This window comes from Sinocyclocheilus rhinocerous, unplaced genomic scaffold (assembly GCF_001515625.1).
Source record: "Sinocyclocheilus rhinocerous isolate Xijiao unplaced genomic scaffold, SAMN03320098_v1.1 scaffold2267, whole genome shotgun sequence".
NCBI lineage: Eukaryota > Metazoa > Chordata > Actinopteri > Cypriniformes > Cyprinidae > Sinocyclocheilus > Sinocyclocheilus rhinocerous.
Window position 1 is genome coordinate 886,686 of NW_015625573.1, and position 20,115 is coordinate 906,800.

Sequence of the window (20,115 nt, forward strand, 5' to 3'; positions counted from 1 at the left end):
GATATTAGAGAAGCCAACTCGCTAAATATTTCAATAGAAAGCTAAAAACTTTTACATAGTTTTATTTTAGCTTTTAGCTAGCAAATGACTTTTCTGAAATATTTTATGCTTTCTTTTATTATTTATTAGTTGTAATTTCTAGCTTTTGTTATGCATTTTATGTATGATAATTTTGTCTTTTTTACCATTATAAAGTGGGTTTCATCTGTAATCGTATGTTACATTAAATTAATTTTTTTTTTTTTTTCATGTGAAGTACTTTGTGCTTACTGTAATGCTTTTTATTGTAAAGTACTTGATTCTTGTGTGAAAGGAGTTATAAGAATAAAGTTTATTATTATTATTTTCTCAAACATATGAGACTCCCATCTAGTCACAGATTAGTTAACAGGGTTTTTTTAAAACATATTAACATTATTTTTATACAAATAAAATGTAGAATTTTAATGTTTTAAATAAAATTATATCATTTCAAAGTTGTGCACTTTCTGAAGAAAATGTAAGTTTTGCCAGGGTGGCTGGGTGGTGTTGCTAGGTTGTTAGAGTGATCTGGATGTTTGCTAAGGTAATCTGGGTGAATCGGTTGTGATCAGATAATTATGTTGCTGAGATGCTGAAAAAACAACACAGGATGAAACACAATGACCAAAGATGTCCATCTGTGTGTAGACTAGCTTTTCACCCTTCACAAGTGCCACTTCCTGACAAACTGAATTTTTTAACAGCTTTGGCTCTTGTTTTTAACAAGAAGGAATACTTCAGCCTCTCTCTATCACCGACACACACGTATGCCTGTCACCTTATGGAATGAGCCGTCATATGTGATCCCACTCTCTTACAGTTACCAGGGGAACCCTGTCGCTTTAGCAACCGCTATCTTGGTAGGAGACACGTTAATACCAAGTGTATTGGAGTTTCTCTTTCAACACCTGCAGCCCTGTTTAATGTCTTTGCAGCCGTTCTGTTTCTCGCTCCCTGTCTGTCATGCTCTCTTCAAACACAAAGCGTCCTCTGTGGCCTTAGATAAGGTGAATGGCAGATACTGCTGTATACTTTGCAAATGAACTTCAGGGAATGAAGCTATGAAAGAACAGAAATACTCTGGGTGTCAGCAGATGGCCTATCATTCCATTTGCTTTCAGCACCGAATTCTGACTGAAGTGTCAGGGGAAAAGATTGTTGGTTTACTTGCCAGATACTTGTTTACCATCACATGCATATAAAAAGAGAGAGAGATATGTGAGAGAAAGGGGCAGAGGAGAGTGGAAGAAGGAGAGAGACAGCTTTAAAAGGGGTGCTGTTGTACCTGTGCTGTGTGGGCAGAGCAGAGAGAATCGTGGGAGATCAACTTTCCAAAGGGGTCAGGTTTCAACAAGCATACTGGCCACAACAAACATCAGCTGTTGTTTTTCTTTTTCTTTTTTAAAGATTGAAATTACATGTTGGTTGCAATTGGTTCACTTAGTTTTTGTTGTTTTGTAACCTTAGTTCTTCAAACAGCACATTTCTGTAATCATGTACAAAATAAAGAACTGAAATTGAACACCGGAAGTGTTCATGGGTAAATGATACCCTAGTCTAGATCTGACTATAGTGCCACAGGAACTTCATAGAGTGCAGGAGTGAATCCACTTTTTCAGCTTCCTGATTTTCATATTTATTTTCTTCATAGGGATTTTAAATAATTGTTCAATAAAGTCTTAAACCAAACCATGCACAACATTGCAACATTTGATTCAAATCAAAAGTATTTGATTACTTGATTTGGTTCAGTTGTTTTTTGGAACTTCACCACACCATAGAATTGTAGCAGCTCTGTCATTGGCTAAAATCGATTCTGATAACCTCTACTTTCCCCTGTGGAACACAGAAGCTTGACCTTTGACCTAGTTTTATGTATGATCTGAATTTTGTATTTTAACTTGAAGCTGCAATTTTTTGTGATCTGAATATTTACAGCTAATTTCACCTCAGAGAACATAATAAAATCTGCTGTTTAAAAACACAAATGTATAAAATATGCCACCAAATATGCCACCATTGTTAAATGTTATGTCTAAAATTCAAATGTACAAAATTCATTTTCTAGTTTCATAAATAACCAGCTGTTGACTTGTAGCTCACAAGTTTTTCACTTTCTCAATGACATGCATCTAAAAAGATTCAAATTAGACCTAAGTGATAAGTATTTAGGAGAACTTAGGCTGAACTGCACAAATGAACATCACTTGTCTTCATCAGCGATACTCATACTTGACATCAATATTTGTGCAATACTTCTGTCTTTTCCAGTAGAATGTTAGAGACAGCTTTTGTTTTGGTATATGTTCTGGCTTCTCCAGATTCTATCCTTGGATAGTAGGAATTTTGTCAATTTTCTTTTACCTGGGAAGTTCTTTCTATGGTGTGGAGGTATTTATGGCCAGTGACTGCCCTGGTTCTGTCATCTCTTTCTGTCTCTCCTTTGTTGACAGTTTTCTGTTTGCTCAAAGAAAGGGGGCTATTTTTATACTTGCTAACTTTGACCGCAGGGTGTGCCGTTGCTTTGTTCCTAAGGTAATCATCTGAGGATCTGCCTACTGGGCCTTGGCCTTTGAGGGAAATCTGTGTGTGTTGTGCTCCTTGCTCGCGTGGCATGTCTTGCATAAACTTCTGTGATATTGTTTTGTTGTTATTTTCACTGTACTACACTGCATTGTGATTTTGAGACATCTTCAAGGAGAAGTGAAGGTAGTGATGTTACAAAGAATTAGTGTGTGTTTGAACCAGTTTTGGACCTCAATCAGCTTCACGAAAGCTCGTTTATATAGCATAAACTGAGAAATTACAAATTACAAATGCTGACATTCTGTAGAGGCACATACTGTATTTTGTGCCTGCTGTAGTCAACGGCCCACAGTCAGCAGTCCAATCTTCCAAGCTCCTCTTGCTATTTTTATTTTAACACTTATTTGTTTCTGATGATTAATCATTTTTACACACACTGCAGGAATGTACCTTATGTTGGTGTTTTTCTTTGTTCACAGGGAGAGAAGAATGCAGGTTTCGACATTCTCTACCACAACATGAAGCATGGACAGATCGCCACCAAAGAGTTGGCTGAGTTTGTGCGTGAGAGGTGAGGTGTTGTTTTGGGAGGAGTCGTCATGGTGAGGGGGAGGAGGGGTGAGATGGTGTAACTGGTACTGTCAGGAATGTGACGTGAAATTTGTTTTCTACTCATTTTCTACTCCTCACTTCTTGTGTTTCTAACTCTGCAGTAGCAGTTGTGTTTTTAAAGTGAAATGATAAGTGGAATGTTCGTGTTATGATGTTTCAATAATGTTATGCTGCATTATATTGTACCTTGTTACTATAACGTTGTCTTATTTGATTTTAATGTTATGTAATACTGTTATATTTATTATTGTCTTATTTGATCTTACTTCATCTTATCGTTTAATGTTTCATGACATTCTGTACTTTATTGTTACTGTAATGTTATGTCTTATCTACATTATTATTATTATACATTACATTTTTGTGATGGTTTGTCTTATTTAATCTTACTATATGATGTTATATTTATTTTCCTACAGTTCCTACAGTACGTTGTTAGTGTAATGTTTTGTCTTATGTTTTATCGTATAGTGTTACATTACATTATGCTACATTACGTTATTGTGATGTTTTGTCTTATTTGATCATATTATTTAATGTTACATTACATTTTCCTTTGCTCTATTATATTGTCATAGTGTAATGCTTTGTCTGATATTTTACATTGTTATGTTGTTACAATATTGCAATGTTACGTTATTGCAGTGTTTTGTCTTATTTGATCTTATTACATTGTATCATATTATATTATAGTACAAATTAAACATAGCATAGTATAATGTAATGTGATATCTTAACTGATATCATTGATTCTTATTGTATGGCATATCTTTTTTTTATCAGATTTTTATTATTTTATTTATTTTTTTGCTCTTTGGTTGATTTCTCCACACCACAGTTCTGTTTTTCAGCACACAGCACTGAAGTGTCAAAACACACTAACCTGAGAACAGCAGAGCAGTCAACAAAGTGTTCACTGTCCACTCATGCACATGTCTACAAATGCAAGGCAGCTCAGCAGTCAGAAAATGCCGTACATGCAGCATATAAAACAGATGAAGAAAGCTTCATTTCACCATTCCACTGACAGCATATGTGGGATGTGTGAGCATTCCTTTTGGTCTGTAGTAGACATTTGAGTTGGAGCTAATTGCAATAATTAAAATGAAATCTCCAAAATGACTCTCTCATTCTGCAGAGAGAACAGAGACTATTTACAGCTCCGCCAAGCCTCCTGCCAACTTTCATAGTCTTTTCAATCCGTTATAATGGAGCTGGATGCAGGCACTCTCAGTCACTGGACTGGAGGATTAAACTGTATTTTTTTATGTTAGAAATCTGTCCAGGAAAGCCCTGGAGGAGAGTGCTGAGAAATTGAGAGAGACAAATAGGTCCCTGATAAAAGCATAGCTTGTGCAATAAATTACATAAATCAATTTTCAAAGGCCATTTTGCATCCACTCAGGACATTGTGCCTCAAAGTGGCTGTGCTCCTTGAAGAATCTGACTTGACTTTCCATTGTGCTGTCCCAACAGAAAGAAAAATTTCACTTATAAGAATCAAATAAGATGTTTTCTAAGAGATAAGGCCAACAATATAGTTTGACGGACTGGGATGATAATGACAACATCCTTTTTCCCATGAGCAGACTCTGAAGTCAGAACAAAAAAGCTTGGCTTATCGGAGAAGCAGATCACATAGTGGTTGATAAGAAATATTTGGTCTTTTCAGCTTTGGCCGTGACAATTTGGAAAACTACTGTGTGTTTTCTCACACTTTTTGAGGGGTTTTTGTCCTGATGGTTGCTTTTAAAGTCAGTCATGGTTTCCCTTACAAAAACGTACCATGTACGAAACCATACAAATGTAGTGTGTGCACTATTACAAATATATACGCCTAGCAACTTTCATCGAAGAACTGTTTGTGACCTTTGAGACATTAATGTTGGTGCTAAATCACTTTAATGTGAAAGTATATTTGCTTTTGTGTTTGTAAGCGAATCTATTACCGGCTGACACTCTGTGTGTGTTTGTGCTTGCATATAAGGGCGGCCATCGAGGAGACTTACTCGAAATCCATGAGCAAACTGGCCAAGATTGCTAGCAATGGAAGCCCTCTCGGGTGAGTAACATTATTCCTGTAATTATGAGATTAGGATTTTGACATTTTACAGGCACTATTGACCAGAGTAGGTAACAGTTTTGGACTTTAAGGTATCATGTGTTGAAAATCACTATTACCATCTGATTTAGTCATCTAGAGAGGAACAAAACATTAAAAAGTTTACTCTTGAAAAGTTTGGCCTACTGCTGCCTTACAGATACTTATCAGCAGGGAGATTCAGGAGGATTGTATGTGTATTTTTGTGTACAAGTACGTGCGGTTGTGTGTAATTTGTCAAAACGTCGTTGCTATGGTTAGCTCTTTCCTCTGCTCTCTTCACCTCACTTCCTGTCTGCATGTGCAAGTTCTCACAAAACAAGCACACAGTGCTTTAACACTGTAAAAACAGACTTTGCAGTGATGCAAAGTGGGTATAGAGCCAAACTGGTTAAATAATTAAGAGCACAAATACAAAGCTAAGAGAAATGTACCTTTTTTCATATGAACTTTGTTTTTGGGTGTCTTGGGGAGTCAGGAGAAGTAGACTTACAAAGGCAAGGAAGCCTGTTGTTTTTCTAATAGTGCTGTGCTATAAGAACTCCGAGCAGCTTACGCACTCCCATACATCAGCATCTAACCACCTGCTTTGCTCCCCAGCACGTTCGCCCCTATGTGGGACGTGTTTCGCGTGTCCTCGGACAAACTGGCCCTCTGCCACCTGGAGCTCATGAGGAAGATGAATGACCTTATCCGTGACATCAACAAGTACAGCGAGGAGCAGGTCAAAATTCACCGCAAGGTAAATGAAGGGCTTTTAGCCTGATAGAATTTCTGTGCATGTCTGATCATTTCCGATCCCCTACAACATTTCAGAACGAGTGCATTGGGTTCTAAATTTGTGCTTAATATCTGTTGTTTATTTAAATATGTTGTGTCTTATGTAGACGAAAGAGGAAATGATCGGGACTTTGGAGTCAGTGCAGTCTCTTCAGGTGCAGAGCACCCACCTGCAGAAGGCCAGAGAAGGCTATCACAGCAAGTGGATAGAGCTGGAGAGACTGCGCAAAGAAGGAGTGCCTCAGAAAGAGCTGGAAAAGGTGTTTGTGTTTGAGAGAGAAGACTTAAAAGTCCAAAAATGTCAATTCTGTCATCATTTACACACCCTCATGTCATTGTAAACCTCAAAAAGGACAAAAGCACCATAGAAGTAACATGAAAGTAGTCTATGCGATTTTAAGTTATTTACAGATAAAATGACCAGTTTGACTTGGGAACTGGATCAGTCTGATTTGTGAACCACATCAACTGATTCATTAAAACTGATTCAAAAGAGCAGTTTGTTAACGAAGCAGCTGTCACTACCTTTCTCTTGAATGCGCCATAGACGCAGGCCGATGTTTTTTCAGAATAATGACGCTCGAAAGCATAGAAAAAATTCTTCAAAAAGTATCCTTTTATGTTCCACTAAGGAAAGAAAGTCATACTAGTTTGGAATGACATGAGGGCAGCTTTTTTGGTTGAACTAATCCTTTAAGATAGTAGCCTTCATCCTGTTTTTGTCATCTTAAAAAAATAAAGGCTAAATTTCTAACTTTCTTATGTATATATATATATATATATATATATATATACACACACATATATTGATCTGTATCTTTCTCTTTTCTCAGGCTGAGCTGAAATCTAAGAAGGCAGCTGGGTCTTTTGCAGGGTCTATTGAGAAGTTTAACCGTGCTGGAAGAGACTTTGAACAGAAAATGAGTGAATCAGCACAGGTTGGTGATTTTTCAGGATTTTTTCCAGCCCTGCTAAGGGCATAAGCACATACCACAGTCGCATGTGTGAAACATTTTAAAGCAGGGGTTAGCTCACTAGTTCTCATAATCTAGACCTTCAGAGCAAATTTTACAGTATTTCAATGAGCTCAATAAAGCAATGTAAAGTTACTATGGCTACAAGGGCCATTAAAGCAGTCTGTTTGACAAAATGATTACATGTCTAGTCTATTTCTGCCTGGTGTCGACCTGCAAGTATGAATAATTTGAGAGCAAAGAAAGGATGAATCAGTAAAATGTAAGAGTCCTGACAACACTCTGAGAGTCGTGGTATCCCTCAATTAGGGCTTCAGCAATAATCTTTAAATTATAGAGGCTGACCACTATTAAATGCCAGAGCCAGTTCTATTTAAACTCAGCAAGTTTAAATATAAGGTCCTGATTTACAGAGATCCCAAATAAAAGTTGCAAATATGCTTGTACAGCCTAATAAAATGCTTTTCAGCTCCATCTGTTGAATTGTCATCAATGTCAGACAAAAAAATCCTTATTTTGCACATGTATTATTCACACATGTACTCAGTTTTCTGTTGTTCCTAATTACAAATAGGATTATCTAAACAGTCCTAAAAAGTACAAAATATAATTTAAAAATAAAACTATAACACAAAGAAGGTAAAATATTAAAACAACTTTCAGAAGATTTTTTGGCTTGATTTTGCTTAAAATGTTTTCATTAATATCAGACGGTAATGACTAAAAGTAGGCAGTGAAGTTATATAATTATTTTATAAAATAGATGTATGTTTTACAACTTAACTGTCTTTAAAAGATATATCAGATCTGTTTTTCTTTTATTTCTTTAAAGCAATAAGAAGGTTGAGGCCATATTATATTGTAAATATTCACAATATATACACTTCTGTTCAAAAGTTTGAGAAAATTATGCTTTTATTAAGCAAGGATGCATAAAATTGAGAAAAAAATAAATACTTTTACATTGTTACCAAAAATGTCTGGTAAATTATTTTTTTTTTTTAGTTGTTATTAATATTTTACTGTGTTTTTGATTAAATAAATGCAGCCTTGGTACGCCTAAGAGAAAAATATTTTAAAAGTCTTACCAACACCAAACTTTTAAACAGTAGTGTAAGTCAGTAGAGGTCAGTAGCTTCTCTTAGCATTTGTCCTTCTACATCTGCAGAAATTTCAGGACATTGAGGAGGCTCATTTACGTCGGATGAAACTACTGATCAAAGCGTATTCACACTCCATTGAAGACACACACGTACAGGTTGGGCAGGTACGGCTCACTGGAGATTTGACCTACTCCTATATTCTGTTTGCATACTGTAGTTGTTCAGATGAATTACCCCGTGGCTCAGAGTTGTTCTGGTCAATGTGGTCTCGATTAGCTGTGCTTGATAAAAATCTTTGTTCTGTCTCCTTCAGGTCCATGAGGAATTTAAGCAGAACGTGGAGAACATTGGCATTGAGAACCTCATTCAGAAGTTTACAGACCAGAAGGGAACAGGGAAGGAGAGACCGGGTGAGTCACAGAAAGATAAAACAATTTCCCCAGAAATTGCATTTCTGTTTTATTGGATAGCAATGCATTGAAAATCATTCTTCTGCAAAATACAAGGTTTTATAATTTGTCATATAGTGAATTACAAATGTACCGCTCAGCTCCAAACCTTCCTTAAACTACTGTGTGTGTGTGTGGATAAGGTCCAGTAGGGTTCGAGGAATATCTGTCCCCACTAGTGTCTGAGAACAGTAAAAAGAGTCGTGCTAAAGCCTTTAGGATCCCTGGACTGGGAAAGAAAGACAAGGAACCGGATTCAACGTGAGTCATGCGTTTATATGAAACGCAACACATTTAATGTTCTAGATCAGGCCTGTAATAGACTTTGAGAGCATTCATAGTTAGTTTTTCAGTGACCAATTCTTTTTATTTACTGTATGGCTTTTCATACCTCTTCTGTTTTTGTCCTCTAGAGATTCAGCTGTGGCAGATGCGCTTGTGAGTACACATAACACACACACACACACACACACACACTCTTTGCTGAATTGTTTTTACACAGAGAACAGGTGATTGTGTGTGTGTGTGTGTGTGGTTACTGGTCTTGTATCATCAGCTGTCCTTGATTAAACTTCTGTGACACTTTTTAGACCGTCTAAAAAAAGTCTCATCTCAAACCAGTTGTTACAGTTTACTAACACACATATATACATAGACCATAAATGCTATATTAGTGAGAACATCTCAAAGACAGAGATGTTTTTATGTTTTATTTATTGGAATATAATTTATACCAAAATTGTTAATTGCATGTTTTCTTATGAACAATTTCATTTTTCACAAATTTAGGAGGACAAATTTGTCCTTTAAAATAGCTAAGTAAACCCTCCTCCTGAAGTAAACAGACACATACTGTACACAGAATGCAGACTCTTTTTCTATACAGACTTCTGTGTGTATACACTATGCAAGAGAGAGTGACATGTTTGGCAAGGTCTGGTTACCTCATTAAGCTATATTTAACCTTGGCAATACTCAGGGTGTTTAATGAATGTTTGATATAGCCCACTGACTGCCAGAATCCTTCATAAACACACACGTGTTACGGGCTGTTATGCAAGACGTCAGACCACTACTAACTCTCTTAAAACATCGGCACTGTTTTCATATGAGCCATGGCAACAGCATTAGCGTGTTTAAGAGTGAAAGACAGACCACATCCATGTTACAGACCTCTGAAGATTCATCACTCTGTCACCTTATGTCCTGTGCCTTTAAATGTTGTTTCTTATTGTGAGCTTGTGCTGTCTGTTTGTGCTTGTGTGTAGAACTCACCCCTCAAAGTGGACAACGAGGGCTTTGTGATACGTGCAGATGTCAACCAGAATGATATCCTTCAATATAAGCCATCAGGAGTGGATGTAGTGAGAGTATACAGTGTGTGTGTATGTGCATAACTGTGTATAGGCAGACAGTGGGGCTGATATAACTAGTAAACATGCTTCAGTTCATTTCATAACATTTCATTACAGTTTGACTTGAAGAAATTGATATGAAATTCAAAATATCTTAGTATTCAGTTTGTCTCTCTTCTGCTGACAGCAGAACTCAAGCTTCATTACCTCCACAAGTTTGTGTAAATCCTGATAATCATGTGATCCAGCATGATTTGAGAATCATCAAAAGAGCATCTTGTAATGCAATGGAGGCAAAAACATCACCTTTATTTATATAGTGCTTTTAACAATACAGATTGTGTCAAAGCAATTGTACAGCATTAATTAGGAAAATATTGTGTCAATAATGCAAAATTATAATAGTAAACACTCAATTTTCAGTTAAAGGCAGTTCATCATTGAATTCAGTGATGTCATCATCCAGCTCAGTTCAGTTTAAATAGTGTCTGTGCAATCAAGTCGACGATATCGCTTGAAATGAAGTGTCCCCAACTAAGCAAACCAGAGGCGAGGCGACAGCGGCAAGGAACCAAAACTCCATCGTGACAGAATGGAGAAAAAAACCTTGGGAGAAACCAGGCTCAGTCGGGGGGCCAGTTCTCCTCTGACCAGACGAAACCAGCAGTTCAATTCCAGGCTGCAGCAATGTCACATTGTGCAGAGGACTCAACTGGTTCCTGTGGTCTTGTCCCGGTCCCTTATCTGTACAAAAGTCACTAGTCTGCTTATTTGATGAATGACCTAGAAATAGAATAGAATTAGATGTTAAATCCCTGATTTCCAACTTGGCCTCGGGCTTTTGGACCCTATTGTAGATATTTGAGGATTGGGAAGTATATTCTCAGCACTACAACAAATAATTTTACCAAAACTTATTTTCACTCTCAGACCTCATCCATGTGGTCTAAAACAGAGGGAGAGGAGAGGGATTTAATCACCTTCTTTGTTTGTTTTTTATTGTTATTTTCTGCAATACTGTCTTCACACACCATCAAAAGTATCACATACAGATAGAAAGGAAGTTATTGTCAGGAAGTGTGGTTTGATAAGGCAGGATGTGAAATAGAGACACTTGTATTGTCTGATAATGGACAGTGATGGATTTGCCCAATAACAATTTCTCCCCAAATACCCTGTGACAAAGATCTGTTGTCAATCTTAGGTTCCTGAGAATTGAAGTTCGTCATGAGGGGTGTTTAAGGATTTGAAACTCAGTAGCGTCTCTAAATAGGATGGTTATTTTTGCACCTCACCACAGTTTGTAGACTATTCAGAACAGCTGTGTTTGTGTGAGTGTTTGCACTCATGTCTATTTGTGTCCGTGTGTGTTTTCTTTGTACCTGTGTGCGAGTACATATGTATCCTGCATCGTGTCTGGATTTGCTCCTTAACTGCATTGCTCTCTACGTTGTGCTGCTGAGGAGAAGGAGGGAAATTTTAACTCCAGCGACTCGGATTTCGATGATGATGAACCCAAGAAGTTTCACATCCAGATCCGACCGGTTGCCAGCAGTAACCGTAGTAACTCAGCAGCCAATGAACTGGAGTTGAAGGCCACAGTGGGGGCGTTGACCCTGCCCCCTAACAGAGCGGTAAGAGGTGTGGGGTATTTAATCTTTAATAGCTTAAGTAAGACTTATGCAGGTGGTTTTAAGAGATTTATTTTACAGCTATATATATATAAAGCTGTTTTATTCTACATGATGAGATCAAAAGACTAGTCAAATAACACTCACAACTTCCACAAGTCAGGTTGCACAGGATTTTACTAGTTCGCCTGCAAACATGTTTACAAGGTGCCAGACTGCTAAAATTAGCTCTTTTGAGCAAAAACAAAAAAACAGACAAAAGTTGTGGTGTTTAGTGTAATCAAATCTTTGAAAAATAATGTTTCTTGTCTAGCCCCTTAACTGTCACTCACATTTTTGAACATAGACGTGAAAGTGCATGATCCAAACTTAAATTTTTATAATTCATGAACGAAAACATTTTGTAACATGATATTGATGTACCATTTTCATGGTAATGCAATGTTTGATTTTAAAATGGGTTTCAAAGGATGAATTTTGAGATTTAAAGTCAAATAAATTGATATATAAATTAATATTTAAATTCAATTGATATATAATTTCTGATGATTTCTAAAGTGTGATAGAGAAAAGGGCAACAAAGAAGACTTTTTTTGACAAAGGTCAGAACTCCTGTTATGATGTAGATTTTTGAGGTGCACTCTTGTCAAAAATTAATCTATTACTTTTCCTACATAATTTTTAACAAAAACATTGGTAAAATATCTATTTAGGAGTCTTAGACCTTTAGATTAGATTAGGATTTAATTGTAATATAGTGAAGTAAACTTAGGCGTCCCACAGAGGGGACGAGTGACAGTTAAAGGGCTAGAGTATCTATGTCTAGTTTATTCAGAAAATCCACACATAGTACATTAAAACAAAATAATGAATGTGCAAGAGAATAAAGTCCATGACTGCTGTCATATTGGTTGGTTAGGAAAATAAAGAAGATCCAGCAAAACTTGCGCAAAGTTTGTGCATCTTTACATTTTACTCTCTCGTTTTAAAGATGTCATTAAAAAATATTGTGCACAACATTGATTAAAATTGTACTTGTACCTCCTCTCATTCATCCCATTGTGAAGGTGTCAGTAAAGAAGCAGCTCTCAGGTAAGTTAACTTGTATTCCCCTCTATATCTCAGATTATATTATGTATGTGTAAGTGTGAATATTTTTTTTTATGTGTGTAAGTGAATATTTTTCATGTGTCCCATTCCTCCGTTACAGGAAACTCCAGTTCAGCAGGTCGATCTGAAGGGGAAGGGGAAAGTGTTCCCCAGAGAGGTCTGTCACACTCCGCAGACGTCCATTTCTGTACTCATTCAGCTAGAGTTACATCGTAGATCATTCATTTTTCAGTGCTCATGCATTGTACCTGCGACTAATTTCGACAAGCCATCTCAAATGGCCACAGTCACACACACAGAATGTCCCACCTCCTCCTCTGTCCACATTATTAGATGTCATTATCCCACAAACACAGCTCCAATTTGACACCTTAATCACAGCAATCTGCCATCCAGCTGACCTGGGATCAGTGTCATAACTGCACTGTCATAATTGCCTTATACTGACAGCCTGATCTCAGTCTCAGAATGAGCTCTGTTTTTGTATTGTGGGTTTTGACAATAATAGCAAAAGTGGAAACAATATGGTGTGTGTATGTGGCTCACTATTACTCAAACCTTTCTTATTGCAGACATTAGTCACATAGATTAATGCTACTATTTTGATAGTTCATGGTTTGAATAATTTTAGATGAAAAATGTATATATTTTTTATCCGGTAATATTATACTGTGCTGTTATATGCTGTACGTTATGTATTATGGGTGTGTTATAATGGTTAAACGTCTAGGCTGGTTACCATCACTATCACTATTGTGGCCATGAGAAAGGCATTTAACCTAATGTTTCTTCAGGGAGAATCCCTATAGTAAGTGTACTGTAAGCCACTTTGGATAAAAACATCTGCTAAATGACCCCTTACTTTATTATTGTATGGTATTGTTATATTGCACAGTAGAGTAATGTTTTTTGTTTTGTTTTACAGATGGAGAACAGGAGGGTCTGCGCAGATCCACATCCAGCCCAGATCACAGCAGGTACAAAAAGATTTTCCATACAGTATAATAACTGAACACTTTAACATCCAAAAATGCAGATTTAAAGGTGAAGTATGTAGTTTTTGTGGCACTAAATGCATAAATACTAAATGCTGACTGTTGGTCTTTACCCAAACCCACACCATTGGTTGAGCCAGAAGTTAACATGTTAAGACAAACAACAAAAATGCAGTTTAATAAATAAATACAAATTCAAACTTTAATTGATTAAAATTTCAATTGAATTGAATACTATTGCAAATTATTTAATTTAAATATATTTTTATTAGCTTATTATAAGTATATAGATTATAATATTTTAAAGGTTATTTATGTTATTTAGATGTACAATCATCTTTATTAGGTTATTTATATCATTTAGATTATAAACACTACCATTCAAAAGTTTGCAGTCAGTAATGTTTTCAATGTTTTTGAAAGAAGATTCTTATGCTCACCAAAGCTGCATTTATTTGATCAAAAGTACAGTAAAACAGTAATATTATGAAATTTTACTCCATTACAATTTAAAATAACTCTTTTATATTTTAATATATTTAAAAATATTCCTGTGAAAGTTTCAGCAGCCATTATTCCAGTCTTCAGTGTCACATGATCCTTCAGAGATTATTCAAATATGCTGATTTAGTGCTCAAGAAAAAAAAATGTTATAATCAGTGTTGAACACTTTTGCTGATTTATGTATTAATGTATTTGTGGAAACCACGAACCAGTGCTTCCTTGCTCAATAAAGGAATTCATTTCTTTTAAAGAAAAATAATTTACAGACCCCAAACTTTTAACACTAGTGTATATTTTAGTATGTAGCATAATAATAATGTAGCATTTTAATGGCTTCAGTTTCTCCTACATTCACTTCTTCACCCGTTCAGTTTCCTTCCTCTCATCTCTGCAGGCTGAGTTCCACAGCATCCGGTTCGGACGCTCTGTTTGGACCTCCTCTGGAGTCGGCCTTTAAATCCCACAGCTTTGCTGGCAGAGAGCAGCTCCAGAAGGCCTTTGCTGCATCTGAATGTAAATCTCCAGCAGCACACCACCCCCAACCACATTACCGTGATAGATGAGAATCGACTGGACGAGTTATTCTCTTAGAGCATTTTAGAAATCTGAGAATTAAAAGCTTTAAACTAGCCAAATGTGTGCCAAAGTGTGCATTACCATATTCTAAGAATTAATTGACTCGCTTTGTCAGAACTGCTTGTGAAGGCATTAAAGCATGAATTATTCAATTATGGACCAAAGTGGAATGTGAATTGTGTTTCTGCAGTCAGCCTTTTCCACATCAGTCTGTTGCTTTTTAAAGAAATTTCTATTCTGATCAGTAATAGACTTTTCTTCATGTTTGACAGATGCAGCCTTCTCTTCTGATTCATCCTCTCCTGAGAATGTGGAGGATTCCGGACTGGATTCGCCATCCCATCAGCCCCTTGGGGCTTCCCCAGAGCCCACCGGTTGGGCAGCCTGGCCATCCACTCAGTCTCAATCTAAAGACTCTGTAAACTTGAGCCGATCCTGTGACCCCTTCCTCACTGCGTTCAGTGACCCCTCACTTGGTCGATCTCCTCTTCCACAGGATGACCCCACAAAAGCCTGGCCTTCCAATCTACGTTCTCCACGGGCCCCACCCGACGTCGAGCCCACCACCTTCAGCTTCCCGGCCTTCTCCCACAGCCTGCCGTCTTCAGAACTGGAGCCCTCTGTGTGGAGCTGTAAACACATTCCTCCAGAAGACCCCTTCTTGGATGCTTTTGAACGCTCTGCCCCCAAAGACAACCTGCCTCCACCTGATGCCTGGGCCCTGCCTCCCCCTCGGCCCACCAGGGACGGCAGGGGCATGGAAGGCCGCACCGATCCCTTTTATTTAACATTTAAACGTTTATTATTATTATTATTATTATTAATGTTTTAAACAGTTGTGCTGCTTAATATTTTTGCGGAAACCACAATAAATAAATCAGTAATTACTTTCATTAATTTATTTAGTATTGATTTAAAAATAAAAAAATCTTACTGACCCCCAAACATTTCAGTGGAAGTGAATTTGTTTTAACAATGTTAACTCAAAATCCACACACACACATTTGATGCGTGAACAAATCGTTCAGAGCAATTGAATGATTTGTTTCCATCTCAGAAATACAAGTATTTATGAATCAGACATTTCTGCTTTTCTCATGAATCAGGCAAATGTCATGATTTTCAGTGAATTTTCTAAAGTCTTGGAAAATACCATACAAGTCATATAGACCACTTTTATGGTGCTCTTTCACATTTATTATATTGAAAAAAGTGGCCAAGATATTGTTCAAATTGTTTTGTTCCATGGAATAAAGTCAATTGTGTTTGGTATGACATGAGGGTGAATAAATGATGACAGAATTTTCATATTTGGGTTCTTTATTTTCCCTCTTGTCTCTCTCTCTCTCTCAGTTTCCCAGCATGGTTTCAGGCAGGACAGCACTGAGCGTCTGGCATTGGCTCCCCCTCGGTCGGTACGGCCCAAGCGCTCCGCAGGCAGGCTCAGTGGCTGTGAGCGGGTAAATGTTCCACAGACTTTTATTACACCAACTATCCAACCAGCACACTTAAGCTTCTTTAAAACCATATAAACAAATCCCTTAATCGGGCTCTGCTGCAGCCTCTTTCATTTGTTTTATGAGATGCAGTTTCTCTCATGTGGTCATTCAAATTGCTCCCTTGACTTCAGCTCTAAATTAACACCCCTATTGAGATTGCACTTCAAGCTTTTAATTGTTTTATACTGTAAGGTAACAAATAATATTACAGGACATAGAAACAGGCCTCTGGTGGTTTGTTCAGCCCAAAAACATTTGTTTTCCATCCACACACTGTAGAAAGGAGAAATAGAGAGTGAACAGATAACATGGACATGAACTATCTATGATCTATCTATCTATATATCTATCTGTCTGTTTTTATTTGTGCTTTTCTACTGTTCACTTAAATAGTCCTGTGGTGTGAAAAAATAATTTAAAAATTAAAACATTTATCCTGTGTAGTCTTCCAATTAATATGAGGTAAAAATCTGCATGTATGATAATTATAAAAAAATATATAAATTATTTAAAAAATCTAAAAATTGTAAATGTTTAAATTATGTTATACTGTATAAATTAGTTTCATATCCCATTGTACACTGTAGCACACTGCAGAAAGTACCGTAAATCCAGTTCAGAATTTTGATTTTGGCCCTTTTTCTGTGGTGTGTCTCAGTCTAGGTCCCTGTGCTCATCTCCTTTGCCTAAGCCCAGTCCTCCCCTCACCTCTTCATCCTCCTCCAGCCCCAGCGAATGGGGGGTGCAGAACCGTGTTCCCAGCCCAGCCCGAGGTTACCCGAGGCACCTCTATTTCCCTAAACACCCACATTATCACAGAACTTAATCATATATTACACTGAGAAACAGCCTCAGGAGTTTTGCTGTAATTTTATTATGCTAATCTAATATAGACATGCACATGCACATTTATGGAGGGGACTCTCAGGAAATGTCCTCGTCACTATTTTGCCGTGTCTGATTTTGTCCGATAGCCCATGGGCATGTACCTAATATCGAGGAAGTCCTATTTGGTATTCAATTGCTGATTCATTTATTTATCCACCGTTCCACATAATCCCAGAACCGACAGTGGCAAACCAAGTTATGAAGTTAAATATGTCACAAGTTCATTAAGACACTTGCGTTTGCCTTGATTAGCAGTTTTATGTTCTATTGAAAATGATGTTTGAAATCTTTGTGGACATTTCTAAATGTAATGTTGAATTGTGATCCTGCAGGTTTGTCCCGAGGGCCCAGTCCCATTTCTCTGAGTACTCAGGAGTCTTGGCCTGTAGCTGCAGCCATCACGGAGTACATCAATGCCTACTTCAAAGGAGGAGAACACAACTGGTCCGTCCGAGCTTCTTTCACCCCATCTGGAGGACAAAGCCTTTTATCACACTGTAGCTCCAACTTAAAGTGATTTGCTGTCCAACCTTTTGTGTGTTTGGGTTTCAGCTGTCTGGTTAAGATCACCGGTGACCTCACTATGTCCTTTCCTGCTGGCATCATCCGCATTTTCACCGCCAACCCCAACGCACCAGTATTAAGCTTCAGATTGGTGAACATCTCTCGAGTGGACCACTTCTTACCCAACCAGAAGTTACTCTACAGGTATGATGCCCTTAAACACTAAAACTGACCTGGACTGGGTTTAATTCAAGTTCTGTTGACAGCATCTTTGGTCTTTGTACCTACAGCGACCCGTCACAGAGTGACCCGGACACCAAGGATTTCTGGTTCAACATGCCGGCCTTGACGCTCCACCTGCAGAGAGAGGCAGAGCTGAACCCACAGGCCTCCTATTACAATGTGGCTCTGCTAAAATACCAGGTCAGTCAACACAAACCTAATGAGTGCTTGAATTACAATATGACCTGCTTTATTGATACCTAAAGGAATATTCCGTGTTCAGTACAAGTTAAGCTTAATTGTTTTAGTTGCTGTGATGACATAAACCCTAAAACGATTATAAAAATTATTATTTAAACAGCTGAAATAATATCGATGTTTTAACAGAAGAATTAATGTACGCTGCCGTTCCAAAGTTTGGGTTTAGATTTTTAAAAAGAAATTGATTAGCCCCTTGAGTCCCACGCTTTTTGCACTATTCATAGAGCCATTAGCTCAGGCAATTAGAGAAGATACAGAAATTCTAGGAATTCCAATGAAAGAAACCGAACACAAAATATGCCTGTATGCAGATGACATTCTTATGACTATTCCCGAGCCAGATTCCAGTTTACCTAAACTCATGTCTTGTCTTGAGCAGTTTGGTTGGTATTCAGGATATAAACTAAATTTACACAAAACCCAAACCCTCTCTTTTAATTATTCACCACAGGAAAATATCCGTAAAAAATATAATTTTAAATGGAAAACAAACAGTATTAAATACCTGGGGGTTATCATACCAAAGAATTTGGCTAAAATGTATATTTCTAATTATGGATCTATTACGAAGGAACTGAAAGCAGACTTGGATAATTGGACACCTCTAACTTTTAGTTTGTATAATCGAATAGAAATTATAAGGATGAATGTTTTACCGCGATTATTATTTTTCTTTCAATCACTACCTGTAGAGAGATACCAAAAAAACAATTTAATGACTGGAACCGAATGATCTCAAGATTTATATGGACAAATCAGAAACTCAGGGTAAGACTTAAAACACTACAATTACCAAAGGAAAGGGGAGGACTGTCTCTTCCCTGTTTGGAAGATTATTATAAAGCAGCACAATTAAAATATCTAGTTTGCTGGTGTATTGACGATTATGAAGCAAAATGGAAAGAATTAGAATTCAAACAGCTAGACTTTCCTCTCCCTTCTTTATTAGGGGACAAAACTACTAAGATTATGTACTGTAACAAATTAAGCAATTGGACATTAGTTCCTCTTAATACTTGGTTCAAAGAATGCAAAACTCTGAAATTGGAAAGACAAGCACGGCTGCTAAGATGGGTGGCATATGATAGAGACTTCAAACCTGCACAGATGGATGTGCGGTTTAAACAATGGATATGGAATGGCATTACATCATATTGTACAGTTTCATCCAAGATTGGTTTAGAAAGCTTCCAACATCTTATTGATACCTATAATTTAGAGAAACACGATTTCTATAGATATTTACAGCTTAGAAATCACTTTAATAAAAATATTAATAATGAGGCAACTGAATTGAGTCTCATAAACGTTTTTGCTGATGCATATAAAGGTGGTATTCACAAGAAACTGGTGTCAAAAATATATTCATGTATACAGTCCTCTAAGTCTCACTCTACCTTATATATTAAAGAAAAATGGGAGAAGGAGGCGAATATAGTTCTAACGGAAGAAGATTGGTTAAACATTTGTAAGTCACAGCATGCAACCTCCAGTTCTGGTCAGTGGAGAGAATTCTCATGGAAAAACGTCATTAGATTCTTTATTACTCCAAAAAGAAAATATGTACTGAATGGTAATCCAGAATCTGCACTTTGCTGGAGACGATGTAACAACTCAATGGCGGATTATTTTCATATATTCTGGAACTGTCCGGCAATCCAATCATACTGGTTAATGGTAATCACTGAAACAGAATCAATACTGGGTTTTGAGATTGATCATAGCTTTGGTACTATATATTTAGGAAACATACCAACTGATTTGAATGCTCAAGACAAGTACCTTCTCAGATTGTTATTGGTTGCTAGTAAAAAAGCAATAACCAAGAAATGGCTGGATGAGAATCCACCAACAAAAAAAGAGTGGATAGTGATTGTAAAGGATATGTTTGATATGGAGAAAATGACTAAGTATGGATACATTTTACAAGAACTGGTCGAAATGGTTAATACACAGGAAAATAGATAGTACATAAATAGATGTTAAGTGTTTTACAGTGAATGC

General features: G+C 37.1%; 1 protein-coding gene across 1 annotated transcript in view; it reads left to right on the forward strand.

Annotated features, from left to right (window-relative positions):
- Positions 1-20,115, forward strand: part of LOC107751067 (F-BAR domain only protein 1-like) — a 45,702-nt gene that overhangs the window by 19,523 nt on the left and 6,064 nt on the right. Inside the window, exons 4-27 of the mRNA XM_016566649.1 lie at positions 3,027-3,118; positions 5,147-5,221; positions 5,861-6,002; positions 6,148-6,300; positions 6,874-6,978; positions 8,183-8,281; positions 8,431-8,527; positions 8,710-8,827; positions 8,980-9,004; positions 9,835-9,895; positions 11,371-11,555; positions 12,620-12,644; positions 12,763-12,819; positions 13,588-13,639; positions 14,556-14,674; positions 15,010-15,501; positions 15,691-15,695; positions 15,795-15,802; positions 15,878-15,918; positions 16,091-16,197; positions 16,895-17,009; positions 17,457-17,568; positions 17,677-17,832; positions 17,919-18,051. Of these exons, the coding sequence (XP_016422135.1) occupies positions 3,027-3,118; positions 5,147-5,221; positions 5,861-6,002; positions 6,148-6,300; positions 6,874-6,978; positions 8,183-8,281; positions 8,431-8,527; positions 8,710-8,827; positions 8,980-9,004; positions 9,835-9,895; positions 11,371-11,555; positions 12,620-12,644; positions 12,763-12,819; positions 13,588-13,639; positions 14,556-14,674; positions 15,010-15,501; positions 15,691-15,695; positions 15,795-15,802; positions 15,878-15,918; positions 16,091-16,197; positions 16,895-17,009; positions 17,457-17,568; positions 17,677-17,832; positions 17,919-18,051 (2,574 nt within the window). The remainder of the gene's footprint in view (positions 1-3,026; positions 3,119-5,146; positions 5,222-5,860; positions 6,003-6,147; positions 6,301-6,873; positions 6,979-8,182; positions 8,282-8,430; positions 8,528-8,709; positions 8,828-8,979; positions 9,005-9,834; positions 9,896-11,370; positions 11,556-12,619; positions 12,645-12,762; positions 12,820-13,587; positions 13,640-14,555; positions 14,675-15,009; positions 15,502-15,690; positions 15,696-15,794; positions 15,803-15,877; positions 15,919-16,090; positions 16,198-16,894; positions 17,010-17,456; positions 17,569-17,676; positions 17,833-17,918; positions 18,052-20,115) is intronic.